This window comes from Lemur catta, chromosome 7 (genome assembly GCF_020740605.2).
Source record: "Lemur catta isolate mLemCat1 chromosome 7, mLemCat1.pri, whole genome shotgun sequence".
NCBI lineage: Eukaryota > Metazoa > Chordata > Mammalia > Primates > Lemuridae > Lemur > Lemur catta.
In genome coordinates, this window is record NC_059134.1 from 27,830,171 (window position 1) to 27,847,902 (window position 17,732).

General features: G+C 39.5%; 1 protein-coding gene across 3 annotated transcripts in view; it reads right to left on the bottom strand.

Annotated features, from left to right (window-relative positions):
* The window catches only part of HOATZ (HOATZ cilia and flagella associated protein), a 28,330-nt gene extending 14,714 nt beyond the window's left edge, over positions 1–13,616 (bottom strand). For 2 of the 3 annotated variants that reach the window (XM_045556629.1, XM_045556628.1), the window contains exons 1-4: positions 13,398–13,616; positions 9,101–9,602; positions 8,563–8,601; positions 8,043–8,113 (exon numbers count right to left, since the gene is read on the bottom strand). In XM_045556629.1, the coding sequence (XP_045412585.1) occupies positions 8,043–8,113; positions 8,563–8,601; positions 9,101–9,353 (363 nt within the window). In that variant the 5' untranslated portion in view covers positions 9,354–9,602; positions 13,398–13,616. The remainder of the gene's footprint in view (positions 1–8,042; positions 8,114–8,562; positions 8,602–9,100; positions 9,603–13,397) is intronic. The other variant, XM_045556630.1, reaches the window with a different exon arrangement.
* Between the last annotated feature and the right edge of the window lie 4,116 nt (positions 13,617–17,732).

A 17,732-nucleotide genomic window follows, 5' to 3' on the forward strand; every position in this document is an offset into this window, starting at 1 on the left:
AGATGAGGCTGGGGAGGTATGGCAGGAGGCAAATAGTGAAAGACTTTGTATATTAAACTATGACTCAGCCAATTTTAGGAGTACAGTTGATTCTTGTTATTTACCGTGGTTTACTCTAGAGAGTTACAGCAAACACTGAAGTAGTGAATACTAAACCATTGCTCCTAGGCTCCTGTCAGCCTCTGGTCACAGCATTTCACCAACAGAAGAATGCATACCCTTGCTTTATGTGTGTCTTTATTTAAAGGCATCTTATTTAAAATATACTGTTGACTTATCAAGATTGAACTCATGACCAATAGCACTATAACTCATGCCGGAACGAAGCTTGTCTAATGCATATATTTACTCCATATAGCACATTATAACCTTCTTGCACTTAGGAACACTAGGCAGCACTTCAGCATGTGGAGGCCATTTTAAATAGCAAAATCACCAAAAAAAGCAAAAAATGTGGCACTGAACAGACAGCAGAAGGATGCTTGTTTGTAGTATGAGAACTGAAACACAAAGGCAGAGCATTACCTTGTTTGACCTCAGCTGGGAATGTGTGTTGGGTAACTCAAAATTTTCACCACTTTGTGCATGTCTGCAAATGACCACAGAAGTGCCACAAGTATTGACTTTGGGGTTACAAATAAATTGTATAATAGCTAGTAGGCAAATTTGAAAATAAGGAATCCACAAACAGTGAGAATCTACTATTTCACCAACACAGTGGTTTGGAACCTGTAAAATTTCAAGAGCCAAGTAGACAAATGACCATATCAAATACATTATCACAGAAAATGATAAAGTGATGGAGTAAATATAGATACATAAGTTATTTAGCTTTATTATATAGGTCTAATGAATCTGTCTAAGTACCTTTTCATTTCATGGTCTTAATTTTAGGTGTGTCATGATTATTCTCAGATTTACCTGAACCAGAGAATAATTCCAGTCCTTCAATAAATCCTATTTGATTTGCCCTACTGCTGATAAAATATTTACTAATTTGAAAAATAAGGCTTCATGTAACCGGAACCAGATTGATAGTTCTGCATTTATTTTTAAAAATACATGATCCTTTTTGCTTCATTTTAGTAATCATTTAATAGTTTTATTTAATTACGTTTTATAAGCAGATAATAAATGTGCATTCTTCTCCAATAGTATCTTATGGTTTAAAATGTTTTTATTTTGTTCTTAAGGTGAAGTGTATAGGTAGATAAAGTATATAGATCTCTGGAAAAAAGAGGAAGATCTGCATTTGGGGCATGGCCCGATCTAACTCTGGGGCTGGGCCTATATGGGGCAAATTAAATCACTATTTGATCTTGTATCTCATTCCTCTCTGAAGTGTGTTTTCATGGACTGTAGATTTTACTAAAGAAGATTTAGGGGAAACCTCATCTATCAACTGAAAATGTTCCCCATGATTGAACAATTTTTCAAAACACAGTACCACTACAGATGATGTGAAAGGATAAAACATATTTCTATAGTCTTACAATTATCACTTGCTTTCCTTGTTACTACAAATGCAGTCTACTTTCATGACTCTTCCACTTGAATGCTTTAATGAATTAGGAACAAAAAGAATGTAAATAACTAAATATCTTCTGTTGGTGAAAGGGAAATCCACCACTTCCTATTTGTATTTGTTTTATGGAGAAAAAGAAATTTTATAAGTATTACATCAGAGTGGGATAGCAAAACTAAAAGCCAGGACTGGGCACAGTGGCTCACGCCTGTAATCCTAGCACTTTGGAAGGCTGAGGCAGGAGAACTGCTTGAGGCCAGGAGTTTGAGACCAGCCTGAGCAAGAGCAAGACCGCATCTCTACAAAAAAATAGAAAAACTAGCCAGGCGTGGTGATGCATGCCTGTAGTCCCAGCTACTTGGGAGGTGGAGGCAGGAGGATCGCTTGAGCCCAGGAGGTGGAGGATGCAGTGAGCTATGATGAAACCATTGCACTCTAGCTGCGGCAACAGAGCAAGACACTGTCTCAAAAAACCAAACCAAAGAACCCTAAAAGCCAGGTAACACTGTTACTGAGAAAATATAAGTTTGTTTAGGAAGCCAATCCCTATCATTTTGACACAAAAGAAGATTTGTTTTTATCTGAGCACCCTGCCCATGACAGAGGAAATTCCTTACACCTTTGCTTTGGCTCTCTGAAGCTGACTTATAATGATTCAGAATATCCCTTTCACTTTACTTTGAAAGTGTAGGATAATGGATGATAATGTTAAAAAGTTTTCTACTTTCATGACTCAGTGTCTAAAAATACACCTTTGTGAAACTTCTAACATTCTTATTTTATGAATAAAGTAGTTTCTCCTTATCCGGGGCCTCAAGACCCCCAGTGGATGCCTGGAACTGCGGACAGTACTGAACCTATATACACTATGTTTTTTTCTATACATACATACCTATGGTAAAGTTTAATTTATAAATTAGGCATAATGAGAGATTAATAATAATAATAATAAGATAGAATAATTATAACAATATGCTGTGATAAAAAATTATGTGAATATGGTCTCTCTTTTGGCTACTAAGTGACTAACAGGCCGGTAGCATATGCAGTGTGGATACGTGGGACAAAGGGATGATTCATTACCATGGCAGGACAGAGTGGGATGGCGAGAGACTTCATCATGCTACTCAGAATGGCATGGAATTTAAAACTTATGAATTTTTTATTTCTGAAATTTTCCATTTAATATTCTCAGACCATGGTTGACCTCAGGTACCTGAAACCTCAAAAAGTGAAACCATAGATAAGGGGGACTACTGTGATATTCTCATCATCATGTGACTTGCTTCTGGATCAAGGAAGGGCCATATAAGAAACTTTTGAGGAAGATTTATACTAGGGTCAGTTTGGGTTGGATAGGATGTGTAATAGAACAGGTTAAAACCCCATTCCCAATAAACAGCATGTCTAGCATGTTGTTCTGCAGATTGTATATTTTCCTTTAAAAAACCTTTGGTTTTAATCACTCATGTTAAAACTTTGATTCCAGATGGACATTTCCAAATATGTCATCTATATAAATGCCTTAAAATACAGCTATAGCCAGGTGTGGTGGCACATGCCTATAGTCCTAGACACTCAGGAGGCTAAGGCAGGAGGATCATTTGAGCCCAGGTGTTCAAGTCCAGCCTAGACAACATATCAAGATCCCATCTCCAAAAAAAAAAAAAAAAAAGTATTACTCTGACCTCTTTTTCCTTCTCCCAGCAAATGAATTATTTATAATTCTTTTTATAAAGAGATAATCAGCTAAAGAGCTTTCTTAAAGGTGGCAAAACTAAAAAGGAAATTAGTTTTATGATTTCAAAGAATTAGCTGACTATTCATTTATTATAATGTTTTCAGACTACTTTAGAACTCTCAGAGGAAGAATAATGGTCCAGTATAGTGCTATAAGATTTCCTTTATGGACACAGTAAGCCATCTAATCTTGACAGACTCGATTGCTTTTGATTTCCTGCCATGGATATCCATCACAGACATAGTAGTTGTGATTAATAGCATTTTGTCCACTAACCAAAAGCATTTATTATAATGTATACCTAGAAAATATTCTAAAGTGGAGAATAACATTAAAGTTTTGAAAAACTTTAACAACTGAAAAATCAATATTTGTTGAGAAGAGAGGGCTATAAAGGCACTTTCAGGACAGATGGAAAATAAATTTTTAGATTTTCATTAATTTTAAGGAGAAAGTGGAAGAATAAACCTTAAAGAGATTTATGGGCAATTATTTTCTCATTTTAAGATGAAAATTATACCTGGAATTTATTTATCAATATATATGTACAAGATATGTAGATGAGTCTTTTAAACATATGTTTTACTAGTTAAAAAGATACCCTCCCCTTCTTCATTTATTTTCTACCATCAAGATGAAAATTCTACAATGGTGGTGGCAGCAATGCAGAAGGAATACTATAGACTTAGAAAAATGGTGGTATCCAAAAATGATTCTTTTTTTTTTTTTTTTTTTGAGACAGAGTCTCACTCTGTTGCCCGGGCTAAAGTGCTGTGGCGTCAGCCTAACTTATAGCAACCTCAAACAACACCTGGGCTCAAGTGATCCTCCTGCTTCAGCCTCCCAAGTAGCTGGGACTACAGGTATGTGCCACCATGGCCGGCTAGTTTTTTCTATATATATTTTTAGTTGTCCATATAATTTCTTTCTATTTTTTAGTAGAGACGGGGTCTCGCTCTTGCTCAGGCTGGTCTCGAACTCCTGAGCTCAAATGATCCACCCACGTCAGCCTCCCAGAGTGCTGGGATTACAGGCGTGAGCCACCGCACTGGGCCCCAAAAATGATTCTGTCTCAATAATTACAGGGAGTCACATTTCCTCCCATCATACCCAGACCCATTCGCTAAAAGCAAAACTGAGAAGAGAGGTGATGTGCTAACAGATTAGATTTTGGGAGTATTCTTGCAAAAATTATCAGCCTAGAAAAATTTGCCAGATGGACCTATGTGGAAAAGGCTAAAGAAAATTGAATTATCACTGTATAGGGCATTCCATTCACTCATTAATTAGTTCAATTATGCATTCATTTATTCAATCAACAAATATTTATTGAGTTTAAAAAACCAGAAAGGCACCAGGTTAACCAAATCAGACGAGACCCCTGCCCTTATGGGGGCATTTGTTGAGGGTAAACAATGTAAACTATGACCAGGTGCGATACATACTTTACATCAACTCTAAGAGGTTGGATTTTTTTTAACCATTTCTCTTTTTATGTATGAGGAATCTGAGCATTGCAGCGGTTAAACAGGTTGCTCAAAGTCACACAAATAGTAACTGGCAGAGTGAGGCTTCCAAAGCCACCTTGTTGTCTCCAAAGTCCACTACACTATGGTAGCTGTAATCTAGCAGGAGAGAGAGAAACATACACAATTACTAACAATACAGGTCTGTAAAAATTGCTATGAGAGAGGATATGCGACTTGCCAGGGGAGCACAAGGAAGGGAGCTATTCACTCTGTTTGTCTCTGTAACCTCTGAGAAGGCTTCACAGAAGCTGGCATTTGAGCTAGGCCTTGAAGGTAAATGGGGAAGAGCATTTTAGGCCGGCACCGCCAAGTGCACTGCTGGTTGAAGAAACAGCTTATAGTCCCAGGGCTGTAAACAATATTTCTCACACTTGTATTCAAACCATAGTTTTGAATTTTAGAATATTTGGCAGCATCCCTGAAGAATGCAATGGTTAACAATCATTACAATACAATGAGTCTATTATGGGGTTTGTTTTATGGGCTTTGGAGTTAGGATACTGGGCTTTAAATCTAGGAATCTAGGCTCTGCCACTTACCAGTCGTGGGAACTTTGGAAAATCATTTAAGCCTTGTTTAGCCAAATGGTGATAATCATCATGGGCTATTTTAAGGAGAATATGAGTTGATACACATAAATTGCTTAGTTTAGTGTATACCATATAATTTGCACACATTGGTTGTTATGAATAGTACACTATAATATCTCAGGGTATCTATTAATATAAGAGCATTCAGTTATTGCAGGATTCTCTTGGTTGCCCTTTTGCACTGTAGCATTGTTTGAACAGAACTGTACAGCACTAAGCTTTCCTATGTACTCAGAAGGCGCAGTTTCAGTAACATTCTCCTTCCCACCAGCTTACTGTTTTGTTGGACCTCTTATCTTCTACTCTCAATGAATAGCATCACCTTCTATACTGCATTGCAGGACTCACTTAGCTTAAGGTACAATTTGGCAGATATTGTGCATGCTTAGGTGTAGCAAAAATATATTTTGCCTACTCATCATTTTGGTGGTATACATTTGAAAGGGTAAACAGTTTGCCTTGGCACCTATACAGAATGGTGGGGAGCACAGAGGAAGGGGGAGAGTGGTCAGAGAAGTCAGGTCATGGTCAGACTGGAAAGGAATTTGAACATGCTGAGGAGTTTGGTCTAGATCTTGTAGAAAATGGGCAGCAATGGGGAAAAAAAACCAAAAGTAGGAGAGCAGCACAATCATATTTGGATTTTAGGAAGACAACTAGTACATTATGAGGGATCGCTTTGTGTATTCTTTGCCTAACAAACTCTATTCATCCTTCAAAACTCAGTGCCTTTGGGAAGGTTTCTTGATTTTGATGTCCTTTGATCATAATATATCATAATTATAATAATTTTTTGGGGGGGTCTCACTGTCACCCAGGCTGGAGTGCAGTGGCCTCATCGTAGCTTGCTACAACCTCAAACTCCTTGGCTCAAGTGATCCTCCTGCCTCAGCCTCCTGAGTAGCTGGAACTACAGGCGTGTTCTACCATGTCCAGCTAATTTTTCTACTTTTTGTAAGACAAAGTCTTGCTCTTGCTCAGGCTATTCTCAAACTCCTAGCCTCAAGCAATTCTCCCACCCCAGCCTCCCAAAGTGCTAGGATTACAGGCATGAGCCACAACACCTGGCCTGTGTATCATAATTATTGACTTTAATTGGCTGTCTCCTCTACCAGGTAGTAAACTCCTTGAGATCAGGGACTACATCTTATCTTTGTATCCCCAGCATCTGGTACAGTATTTGCACACAGCAGGTTCTCAATAAATATCTGTGCAATTAGTTGAGTAATTAATAAACTAACAGAAGGACCCAAGGCAAGGAAACTATAACGTTAATAATTGTAAGATTATTAGTGTAACAATCCATTAGCATCATATCCACCTATAACTCTCATCATATTGTCTATTGTACAAAAGCTGATAAAAATTGATAATAGTTTGTTTTTAACCTTTTATTTCTAATCCCTTCCTAAAATGAAATAAAATGAAAATTAAACTCCAAAAGTACCAATTAAGTTGACTTTTAACAATTTTTAATTCACGGCAAATCAGGCCTTTTCCCCCTATAAAGTCCATGTATATTAAATATATAGTACATAATATCCTAAAGAGAGAAGAAAATGCTGACTAATTATTTCTAATCATCTAATTTGTTTGAAGAAATCACCAGTAGTCCACAAAGTGGATTAATGTGATCAACACACTCAAATGCACTGTTCTGTAATTTATGTAGAATTCCTGATAAACCTTTCAGAGTTTGCCAATATGTCTAATGATTGAAGACATTAGGCCAAAATGAATCCTTTATCTTTGCTTTTATAGTACAGGAACAGTTACAGGAATAGAATTATCCATTAACCAAACAAAATGTTTCTATAAATCACTGTATTAATTGCTGAGTTAAAGGCTGTGCCAGTATCATCATAAGCAAACAAGGGATGTTGCCAAAAAGAGATATGTGCTCAGTTGATTTGACCATACCAGTGTGTTTGATTTCAGCCTTTAGTCAAAATGGGTCTAGATTATAGACTCATTCTTCTGATCACTAAATTTTGACCTATTAGTACCAAGACCAATCGATTCTATTTGATTTTTCCTGTTCTTACAATATTTCTGTTCTTAGAACACTGTATATGGTTTGGGGCCTTACTGGATGGAAAAATGTATGATTCTAATTAATATCTTTCTCCATTTCTATCTGGTTCTGTTGTTCCTGTACATCCTTGGGCTTTTGCTGAGATTGAGAATAGTCAAAGTTTAATAGAATTCCTTAATCTTCAATTAAAATCTTAAGAAAGGCTTTTCCAATTTGCTGAAGCTGACACACTAGAAATAGCAGGTTTTTATAGACACGTTTAAAAAAATCAGGATTCTACTAAGTGAAGTATCCCAAGAATGGAAAAATAAGCACCACATGTACTCACCATCAAATTGGTTTCACTGATCAACACCTAAAAGCACATTTAGGAATAACATTGATTGGGTGTCGGGCAGATGTGGATGGGGGAGGGGATGGGTGTATACATACATAATGAGTGCGATGTGCACTGTCTAGGGGATGGACACGTTTGAAGCTCTGACTCGGGGGCGGGGGGCAAGGGCAATATACGTAACCTAAACTTTTGTACCCCCACAATATGCTGAAATAAGAATTAAAAAAATCAGGATTATTTGGAAATTTAATGAAAATCAGACTATCTTCTGAAATATTGACCTACCTTTTGAAGATACTTTTCTTTCTCCTCAGATTTCTGAATCTTTAGGGCTTTAGCAATGACATCTCTGGCCTCTAAAGGGAATAAAGTCAAATTCAATCTGAAATAATTTTATCATGATTTTACAATAACATTGACATAAAATAGGATAAGGGCTAAAAGGTAATAAATAGAGTAGGAAGGTAAACATACATGCTGTGTCATGAAACTCTATAAACCAGATTCATAAATAATTGGAAACTGAATTAATTAGGTGGGGCAGATGAGTAAGCCTGAGTCCAGAGACAAAAAAAGGTCTCCAAAGAAAACATATCAGAGATTTCAATTTCTATATACCTATTCAACCTATTATAGGAATATAGGCATTTTGTTCTGGATAAATACGGTGGTCCCTGAGGCAGGGTCTTAGGTATGCAATTCAGAAAGTTATGCCAAAGTGTAAAGTGGTACCTCTGTACTTACTACCCATTTTCTGAAAAACCTAGGAGTCAGGATGTTGAAAGGCATAAAACTTGGTACTTACTGTCATCCTCAAGGCAAAAAGAATGGGACTGATTTTTCTCTAAAAAATACAAAAGGAAAGCAAAGAACTCATTGGACATAGTACAACATGAAAGGTATTTGAATTTTCTGTACCTATAAAAATTGCATGATAACAGTTTCCACATCCTAGGCCTGACTAACGGCTTCCAGGTCAGGGAACTTGGTTCCTAATGTTGACTCCGCCTTCAACTTTCTCTAGGGCTTCCAGGTTTAAATTCAGTTGTATAAATTACTTTTCTTAATATCCTTTCAGCCAACATATAACATCTCCTCAGATTATTCTATACTGTTTACCAAATAGATGCCATAATTTAAGGGATACTTAAGAGGTATTTTTTAAAGGTAAGAGATATACCACTGATTCTTTTTGGGTGGAAGGATTGCTGGAGAGGTTCAGGAACTATATGTACCTATAATTATTTGTATATACCATTCAGACATTTGAAGTGAAAGATTCTTATTTTAGTTGGTTCTGGCGGAGGCAGATGTCACTAGCAGGATGCAGCTACTTTACTCACCAGACACACTGCTCTTAGAGGGTCCCGCCACCGCGGCAGCCACCGCCACCGGCAGCCGCTGACAACTACCTCTGGACAGCACCAGCTGACTTTCGTTAGGGGGATACATCGACGCCGAGATCCAGAACTGCTTAGCCAAGTTGGCGTCCTGTTCCGAGGAGCCGGCGAATACCAATACGCCCGGGGGGCAAACTTCATGGGACTCCTTTCTGCAGCCCGGACCTCCGCCCGTTTCCTCAGGTCCCGTTTCCATGGCAACTCAGGACGCTTCTCCAAGCTCCCTCGCCCCTCCCTCAGCCCCGCCCCTCCGAGAACCGCCAAGTTGGTAACAGCCACAGCCACGCCCTGAAGCCCTCAGTTTCCTCGGTAGGTGTTGGGGTCCAGTGCGCGCTTGTGGGCCATCTGAAGCCCGCTTCTGCGGTGATCACAGGCTTCGGGACCAGTCCAAGCCTTGGAGTCGATATGGGAGAGTCAAGACATCAGCTTTGGGTCGTGTCCTGTCCTGTCGGTGGCAGTGGGGGAGCACTTCAGTCTCTTATACACTCAGTCAGCCTCCCTCACCCCCGAAGACAGCTACATAAACTTGAAATTCCTTAGCCCCATCGCCCCAGTCCCTCCTCCCAGACCTGACTGCCCGGTGTACTGAACTGCTACGTGAAAGTTCTGAGGCCTGCGCTGGAGAATTCAATAGGGCGGCTAAAAGCCTAGCCGGTGGGAGCCAGAGGCCTGAACTGGGCCACAGGTACCCATGTATATAGTTTTAGTGATTTTTTCCCCTCCCCTAATGCTTTAAGACAAATCTTAGGGAACAAGCTAGATTTAAATTGTAACTGCATTTAATAATAATTCCCACTAAAAGTTGCCTAGAGTGCAACAGTTGTAAATGATTACTAAAAGAAGGGATCTATCTGAGTGGACCAAGTCCCTTCAAGTCCTTTCGAATTATGAAAAATATTGTTAATATATTCTTATGTAAGTATTATTGTGTGTGTGTGTGTGTGTGTGTAGCTTTCCCGAGAGATTTTGTTCAGGTAGGAACAATTTAACCATTTCAGAGATAAGAAAAGTTGTAATTACTGTGGCAGGAATTAAGATGGGCAACATAAAGCCAATCTAGGAAAGGAAAAGGTCACATGGCAATAACTACAATTTATGTCATTAAGGCACTTTATTCTTTCAAAATATTACTAGCAATATAGTACAAAGTTCAAAGTTGATAATCACAAGTACCTATGACATAGACCAGCTAAGAAAATCTTATTCTCCAATATATCTCAATCTTTTTTGTTAAAAGTCTGAAGGAACATTGACAAATAGATCTATATATACACATTCATACATATTACATACATTGTATAGTTAGTAGCTAAAATGTTGATGTTTCTCTTGGCTGAGCACTTGATTAACAGGCAATGGATGACATCAGCATATTCCAATTCCCCTCTCCCCCAGGCACATTGGCGATGCACAGGCAGCTCATTTGGATGAATTCCCAAATCTTTTTACCTGGCCGTGTCGTTAGTGATTGGTACTATTAGCAATCAGCTAACTACACTGCCTAGTAACTAGACTCACAGAAAACAACTACTGTCTCAAGTTGGTGCCCCCTCACGTGGCGACAGGCAAATCATCCGTTAAGCTGTCGCTCACTTTAGTTGCTGGCGTGGTGAATACCCTACTAAATAATGAAAAATAGACACCATGAATCATAGCATACAGTATTAACCGTTACAAGGGGGGATTTCTCCAAGCAGTTTCAATGTCTTTATATCTTCAAGCCATTAAACTCCACGGATTTCGCTTTCCTGGCATGAGATTGTTCCGTCTCGCTTTTACTCCATGAGATAGCTAACGATTTCTATCTAGAGAAAGTTTCCGAGGGCTACGCCGGCACTTGGACAACGCGTTCGCGGGGCAGCGCAGCGCGGGTCAAGCGCGACGCAGGCATCGCAGACGCAGCCGTCCCCGCCCAAAGGCTGCCCGGCGGCCGGGCCGGCGTCCTCCTCCCGGCGGGCGGCGGGTGATGCTGTGCCTTGTTTTGATGGCAGTGGAGTTAGTGATTGTAAGCACCACAGTACAATCAGCTAATTACACTGCCTACAAACCGAGCACCGGGCGCCCGCGGCTGCAGCTCCCGGACGGTCCGCAGCGCCGACGCGGTGTCCCCGAGCCGGCGGGCTGCGGGGTCGGGGCCCGCCAGGGCCCCCCACTTCACCCGGGCGACGCCCGACAGTGGCTGGGCGCGAGGCCAGGGTGAGGGGCCCCCGAGGACACCTCCGGGCCCACCGGGCACTTTCGCCGGCCGCGCCGCGCCCCGACCCCAGGTGACCCCCGGGCCTCCCCTTGCCCGCAGTCTCCCGCACCTCGCAGGGCCCTCCCGCTCAGGGTCCCTTCCCGGTCCTTTCCCCTTCGCTTCCCCGGCCCCGGCTCCCACTTCCCTCACGCCCGGCCCGACCCGCCTCAGAAAACTTCTCCCCAGTTCCCAGCCCAAACCCTAGTGCCGGCTCTGTCAAGCCCGTGCGCCCCGCAGCTCCGAGCGGCCGAATGACCGTGGCCGTGGCTGGCCAACCGCCCTTGGAACCCCGCGGGCCGAGGGGGCGGGGCGGGTGCGAGACGGGACGGTGGGGGAGGGGCGGCGTGGGGGAGGGGAGGAAGCTGCGAGAAGGGGCTGTGGGCGGGCCCCTGTGGGGCCTCCAAGGAAGAGGCCTAGGAGATGGAAGCACAGATTCTTGAGTAGTTTCTCTTCCTGATATAGCAGGAGAGGCACAGAGCTCCTCCCCTTCCCGGTTCCCCAAGAAACTCACAAGCCCACCCAGTTTTCATGCCCATTCAGTATTGTAGGTTTGAATTTTCCAAGTGGAGGTAGGCCTAGGGAGTCTGTGACTTGCAGGAGGACTGCTTTTGAGAGGCTCTTCTGCACCCTTGGGGGCTGCTGAGGACTTGGTCTTAGACTCGTAGAGAGGGTCATGCAGTGGGGTGAAGGCTGGATCTGCTAGTCAAATAATGAGCTAGCCAGCTTGTTAGTTAGAGCAAAGTGTGGTGGTCCTCTTGAGATCAAGGCCACAGTTTAGTACTCTCAAGGTCAGTCTTAGGCAAAATTATTTATTTAAATACCTGTTACACGTTAAGCACCTAGATCTCTCCTTCTATTAATACCTTCACATGTACAATCTAGGTCGTGACACAAAGCAAACACACATTATTTACCATTGAAGACAGTATATAATAAATTACTAAACTGAGTAGGCTTTACTAATAGAAAGGGGCCCATCAATGAGAGCTGAAATAAATAGGTCAGAGAAGGTTTATGGAGGTGAGACTTGAATGGATCCTTGAAGCAAGAGTAAATTTGGATATTCGGGGTGAGGCCTGTGGAGGCCATAAAAACAATGTCTTGTGACAGTTACATTTTTTCCTGTTATCACAGTTCCATGTCTGATGATGTAGATGTGTTTGTATTTGGGGTAGGTTGGGCGAAGGGGACAGTTCCAGAGTATTTCTGGGAGCTCTCTACTAATAATTCTTTCCTTTGGTTACCGCTTGCCCCCTTTTCCTTTAATGAACGAATCAGGAGAGGATAGGAACATTCTCCTTATCCCCACTTTATGGAACTCATCGGGAAATTCAAGTAAAATATGGTCTTCATGCACCCAGTATAGAGTACTTATTGTTGACCAGGAAGGCTTAGTTCTAAATTATTTTCCACAAAAGAAAACTTCCCAGCCATAGGTTGATTCTCTAAAAGCAGCAAACGGTCCTACAGATGTCTCTAGTAACATGAATAGGGGCAGGTAATCTGGATCATTCAACACAAATTCCAAACTCACACTATTAAAACACCAGAACTTCCCAAGGATATTTAAGTTATAGCATTATCTTTGCATAGGAAGGACAACACTTTTTTTTTTTTTGCCAAATGCATACTTTAAACACCAAAGTAAAGAGAAGGAAACCGAAGTATAAAATGTACAGTACAAAAATTTTAATTATAAAAATTAAGTTGTAAAATTAAATTATGAAAGACAGATCATTTACAACTAACTATATTTTGTATTCATCTTATCTTTGGGATAGGCACAATGTTGTAGCATATGTTAGATAAATCACACTCACTTAAATATACACGTATAAATAAAACCAGAAGTGGTTCCATTAACAATATGCAGACTTATAAATCTTGGTTAGGATGTAAAAACAATTCTGTCCTTGCAAATTGTTAGTCATTTTTACCCAGTACAATATTTAATTATTCCCAATTGATGTTTTTTGATTATTAGTTGCATCTTAAATATCTTACCTCAGCTAGATTGCTGCCATCCACGTTGTATTAGATGCCTTGAAAATTAGATTTTTTTTAAAACTTTCTTCAAAGGCAATAAAAAATAAGGAAAACTCAAATATAAAAGTAATCAAGATGCATTGCCTACTGAAACAAGTTTTTAAAAATGCAGTTTATTTTGTATGTAGCACAACTAAAAAATAACGACAAAAATGTGTGTGGCCTAGTTCTATTTGAAAAAAAAAAAAAAAAAAAAAAGAATGCTTGTTCTTAGGGTTGCTGTTGATTTGGCCTGCAGTTACTAGAGAAACTCCAAGGATCTCATTCCCTTTATGGTTCATGTCTAGGCATGCCTGGAGGCCAGGGAGACCCATGATTTAATCTAAGTAAGAATGCTTGTGGTGTTTTAAATGCCCAAACAGAAGATTGCATTTGTTTTAGACAGCACTGGGAAGGCACCTTTCAGGGGAATTGTTTACTGTTTTAATTTCTGGGCTTTTGGTGATCAGGGAGATGGGAAAAGGAGCTCTGAGGAGACGAGGTGAAGTTGGAGGAAACCAAGAAGAGTATAGAAAACAAAATACCTTCTGCTTTAGCTCTGGCAAATTTATATTGGCTTAATTTACCACTCCCAGATACAAGACTAGAGTGATGGGAATTGAGAATTGTTAATGGTAGGGACAAAATACTCCTTCCCTTCAACACATGCAAACACACCATCTGAACATTTCCTGTCTCCCACAGCTTTTGAAGAATATTGTTAAGGGAGGAAGAAGGGAAGAATCAGACTGATTAGAAATTACTGGATTTTAGCAGCTTCTTTTTAAACCTGTTTTTTAACTGTGTATTTTCTCTTGGGAAATATAAAACCATATTTTGGTTTTTATAGAGAGCAATAAATGTCAGACTACCTTATTAACATTCATGATAGTATACTTAGCGACCAGTTTATATGCTGAAGCAAGACTAAACTGAAGTCAGTTTAGTGTCTTTGAAGTACTAAAAAATCAATGAATCTATTTATGAGAGGAGATGTTCTTTTGAGCTAAAATGAACTGCCAGCAGTTTTTATAATTCCATACTTCTGGTTCCATTTCATTGTACTCTCATTAGTAAGAGTGTACCAGATTCTCAATTAGGTTCTTGTTTATATTTATTGATTGATCAATACCAGATGCTTTCAGTATAAAAATGTTAAATTAATTTATCTTTTAGGTAAATCACAATCTAACAAAATAGGCTTTATAATTAAACTTGCTGGAGCTCTTAGTTATGGCTTCAGCAGTAGCAGCAAACATGTTGCTTAAGAGAACAGAGTCTCTAAGGATTTATGGCAGGAGATAGACAATTTGTATAGATAATTAATATAATATGTTAATTATATTAATATAGAATACTAAGAAGTTAATATTAAGATAGTAATTTATATTAATGTATTAAGAGTACATGTTTATGTTATATATCTGCGGTCCCCAACCTCTGGGCTGTGGATGGGTACCTGTTGGTGGCCTGTTAGGGACTGGCCACGATCTCCCCCACCAGCTGTGGAAAAATTGTCTTCCATGAAACTTAGGAACTGGGGACCACAGAACAGGAGGTGAGTGGTGGGTGAGCAAGCGAAGCTTCATCTGTATTTGCAGCTGCTCCCCATCACTCACAGTCTGAGCTCTGCCTCCCCACACTCCCCCACCCCGAACCCCATCCCTGGAAAAATTGTCTTCTCTGAAACTGGTCCCTGGTGCCAAAAAGGTTGGGGACCGCTGTTATATATTCTATTTATATTATATATAATTATATTTGTATCAAGATGGTTATATTAAAAAGTGCCTTAGGAATCGTGATGGCTAATGTAAGCTTCATTATTGCCAACATTTAGGAAAAAGAAAGAGCAAAATCACCAAAATTTGGGAGAGACAAAAGGCTGTATGGAAAAGATGGGATAGAGCTGAGTCTAGAAGGAAAAATATGACATAGCAGGAGCAATTTGTGAAGGAAAAACACAAGCAAATTCTTAAAGACTGTGATATATGTGGCCAGTTGGAAGAGCAATGAGTGTGTCCCCATTGGGGAAATAAGATTAGAGAGGCAGGTAAGTAGGGGATAAATCACGGTGGACTTTAAATGTCAGCCCTGGATGTATACAATGTGTTGTTTTATGAAGATTAATTAAATGTTAATAGCATAGATTAGAAGAGGGAGAGACAAAGGAGACTGAAAACCCATTTAGGATATTATTTTGTTAATACTAAGTCTGGATATGAAGTAATGTAGAAAAGACGGGATGAATGAGAGAGATTTGGTGGAGAAACTTTACAGGACTTGGTGATTGCTTTGAGTGGAGAGAGAGAACCAGATCAACTTCCAGATTTTGTTGACAGGTAGAGGTGTTGAGGGGGCAAATCTAGTCAGAGGATAAGTATGATTTTGAGTGTAGGCATTTTTAGTTTTAGGTAATGGAGGAATATTGTGGTGGAGTTAGATATGTGAAGCCAGAACTCTGGCAAGAGACCAGAACTGAAAAAAGGTAGCAGTTTTCTGAAGCTGTGATAGTTGAGGTCACGAGGACAAATGGTTCTCCAAGGGAGGTATGTTGGCTTTTTCTTCATTTCCTGCCAGCACCTGCTGTTGGTCACCCAGGACACCAGAGTGGGTGGCTGGCAGCAATGTATTTCTCGAATAGGGAACAGAATGAGGAAAGCAGAAGGCTCAGGACCAAATCTGAGAGGATCCCTCTCCTAGTCAGGGGGTGGCAGGAAGTAAATCTTGAGAAGGGTTAGCCCACAAGAGAGGACTCTCACAACAGCCAGGCTGTTCTAAACAGGGTCATCCACACAGATAAACTCAAGAGGAACTGCTGCATCGGCACCCCCACATCGTAAGGTCATCAGCCATAGGGCAGCAGATGATTGGATTGGCTCTACCAGAATGTTCTTTATTTATAGTCAGTGAAGGATCAATAATCTTCTCTAGGCTGTAACTAAACAGATTCACTTTCCTGGCCTGTGCCCACCACTGATTGGCCTCTGTTACCTCTCCAAAAAAACCTCAGGTAGATTTTCAAGGTTCATAAAAGTGATTTTAGGGTTTCAATACACCTAGCTAATAGTTTGGATGTGCAGCTGAAAAGAAATTATTCTCCCTTTTAAGCATTCTAGAGTGTGTTCTGTAACTCTAGGAAGCCAAAGGAGAAAATGGACTGGTTTTTCTGTTATTTTATTTACAAGAATGAAAATAATTTATGCCATTCTCTTAAGTATCACACTATGTCCATTTATTCTCATTTTTATTTCCACTGACCTCATTTGAAGCCTTTTTTTTTTCTCATGGGGAATTTATATTTAGTTTTAAAAAAATTATATAATTCTCATTTATCTTTGATTCCTCTACATCCATAGAGTATATCTCAAGAATTTCATCATGCTTACATTTAGTAAAGTTCAAACTGTCCTTCCGCCTCTTAGCTTGTCTGTAATTTGTTGAAATCTCAAGCTCAAATCCTACTTCCTGGGTAAAATCTTCCCTGGTGCCTTTAGTCCACCTTGATTCTTTCTTGTCTCTAGTATCTTTTGCACTTAATATACTCACTCTACAATTAGTATCTTCCATTAGTAAGAGAGTATTATTTTCTTATGCTCTAATTGTATTTTGAATTCAACATTTTATTATAATAGTATAGAGTGCTGTACATACATTTCCTTAAACTCTGAATTATATTTAATGGGTTATTTTGGTTTCTAACTTGAAAAATTATGTATATGTATATAATTTTTTTGCACTTTCTCACATAATGCCATTTACATTGTGAGTGCTCAATAATGAACATAGAAAAGACAAAGTAGGAAAAAGGCTTGTGGCAAATAAAACACTTGCATAATAACTTTACAAAAAAGAAGCATCATATAGTATAGTTTAAGATTCATTTAGTTTATCAGTAAAGAAGTTTCACTTAGAAGATTAGGCCACACGAAAAATTTCTTTTGGGTTCAAATCAACATTGTATAGCTGTAGAATTTTATTATGTAAGATTTTGGGATATGCGATTTTGTTTCAATAATTGATATAACTTCCTTTATATGTGGTATGACCATAATGGGACTGAGTTTATGTGTGGGTTGTGGAATCAGTTCATTGTTTTATAAAATGTGCAACTTTCTTGCTGTTATTAAAAAAATACACTTACTTTCAGAAGTGGAATTTTGCTGAAACATTGGTACTTTTCACCTCATTAGCAATGGTATTCATTTGCAAATGAATAGATAAGCCTAGGGATGTAGCTTGTAGTGTAAGGAAGAGAAAGAAGCAATCAAATAGGGCCAATTGTAAGATTATTATATCACAAGTCCAGCAACTTTA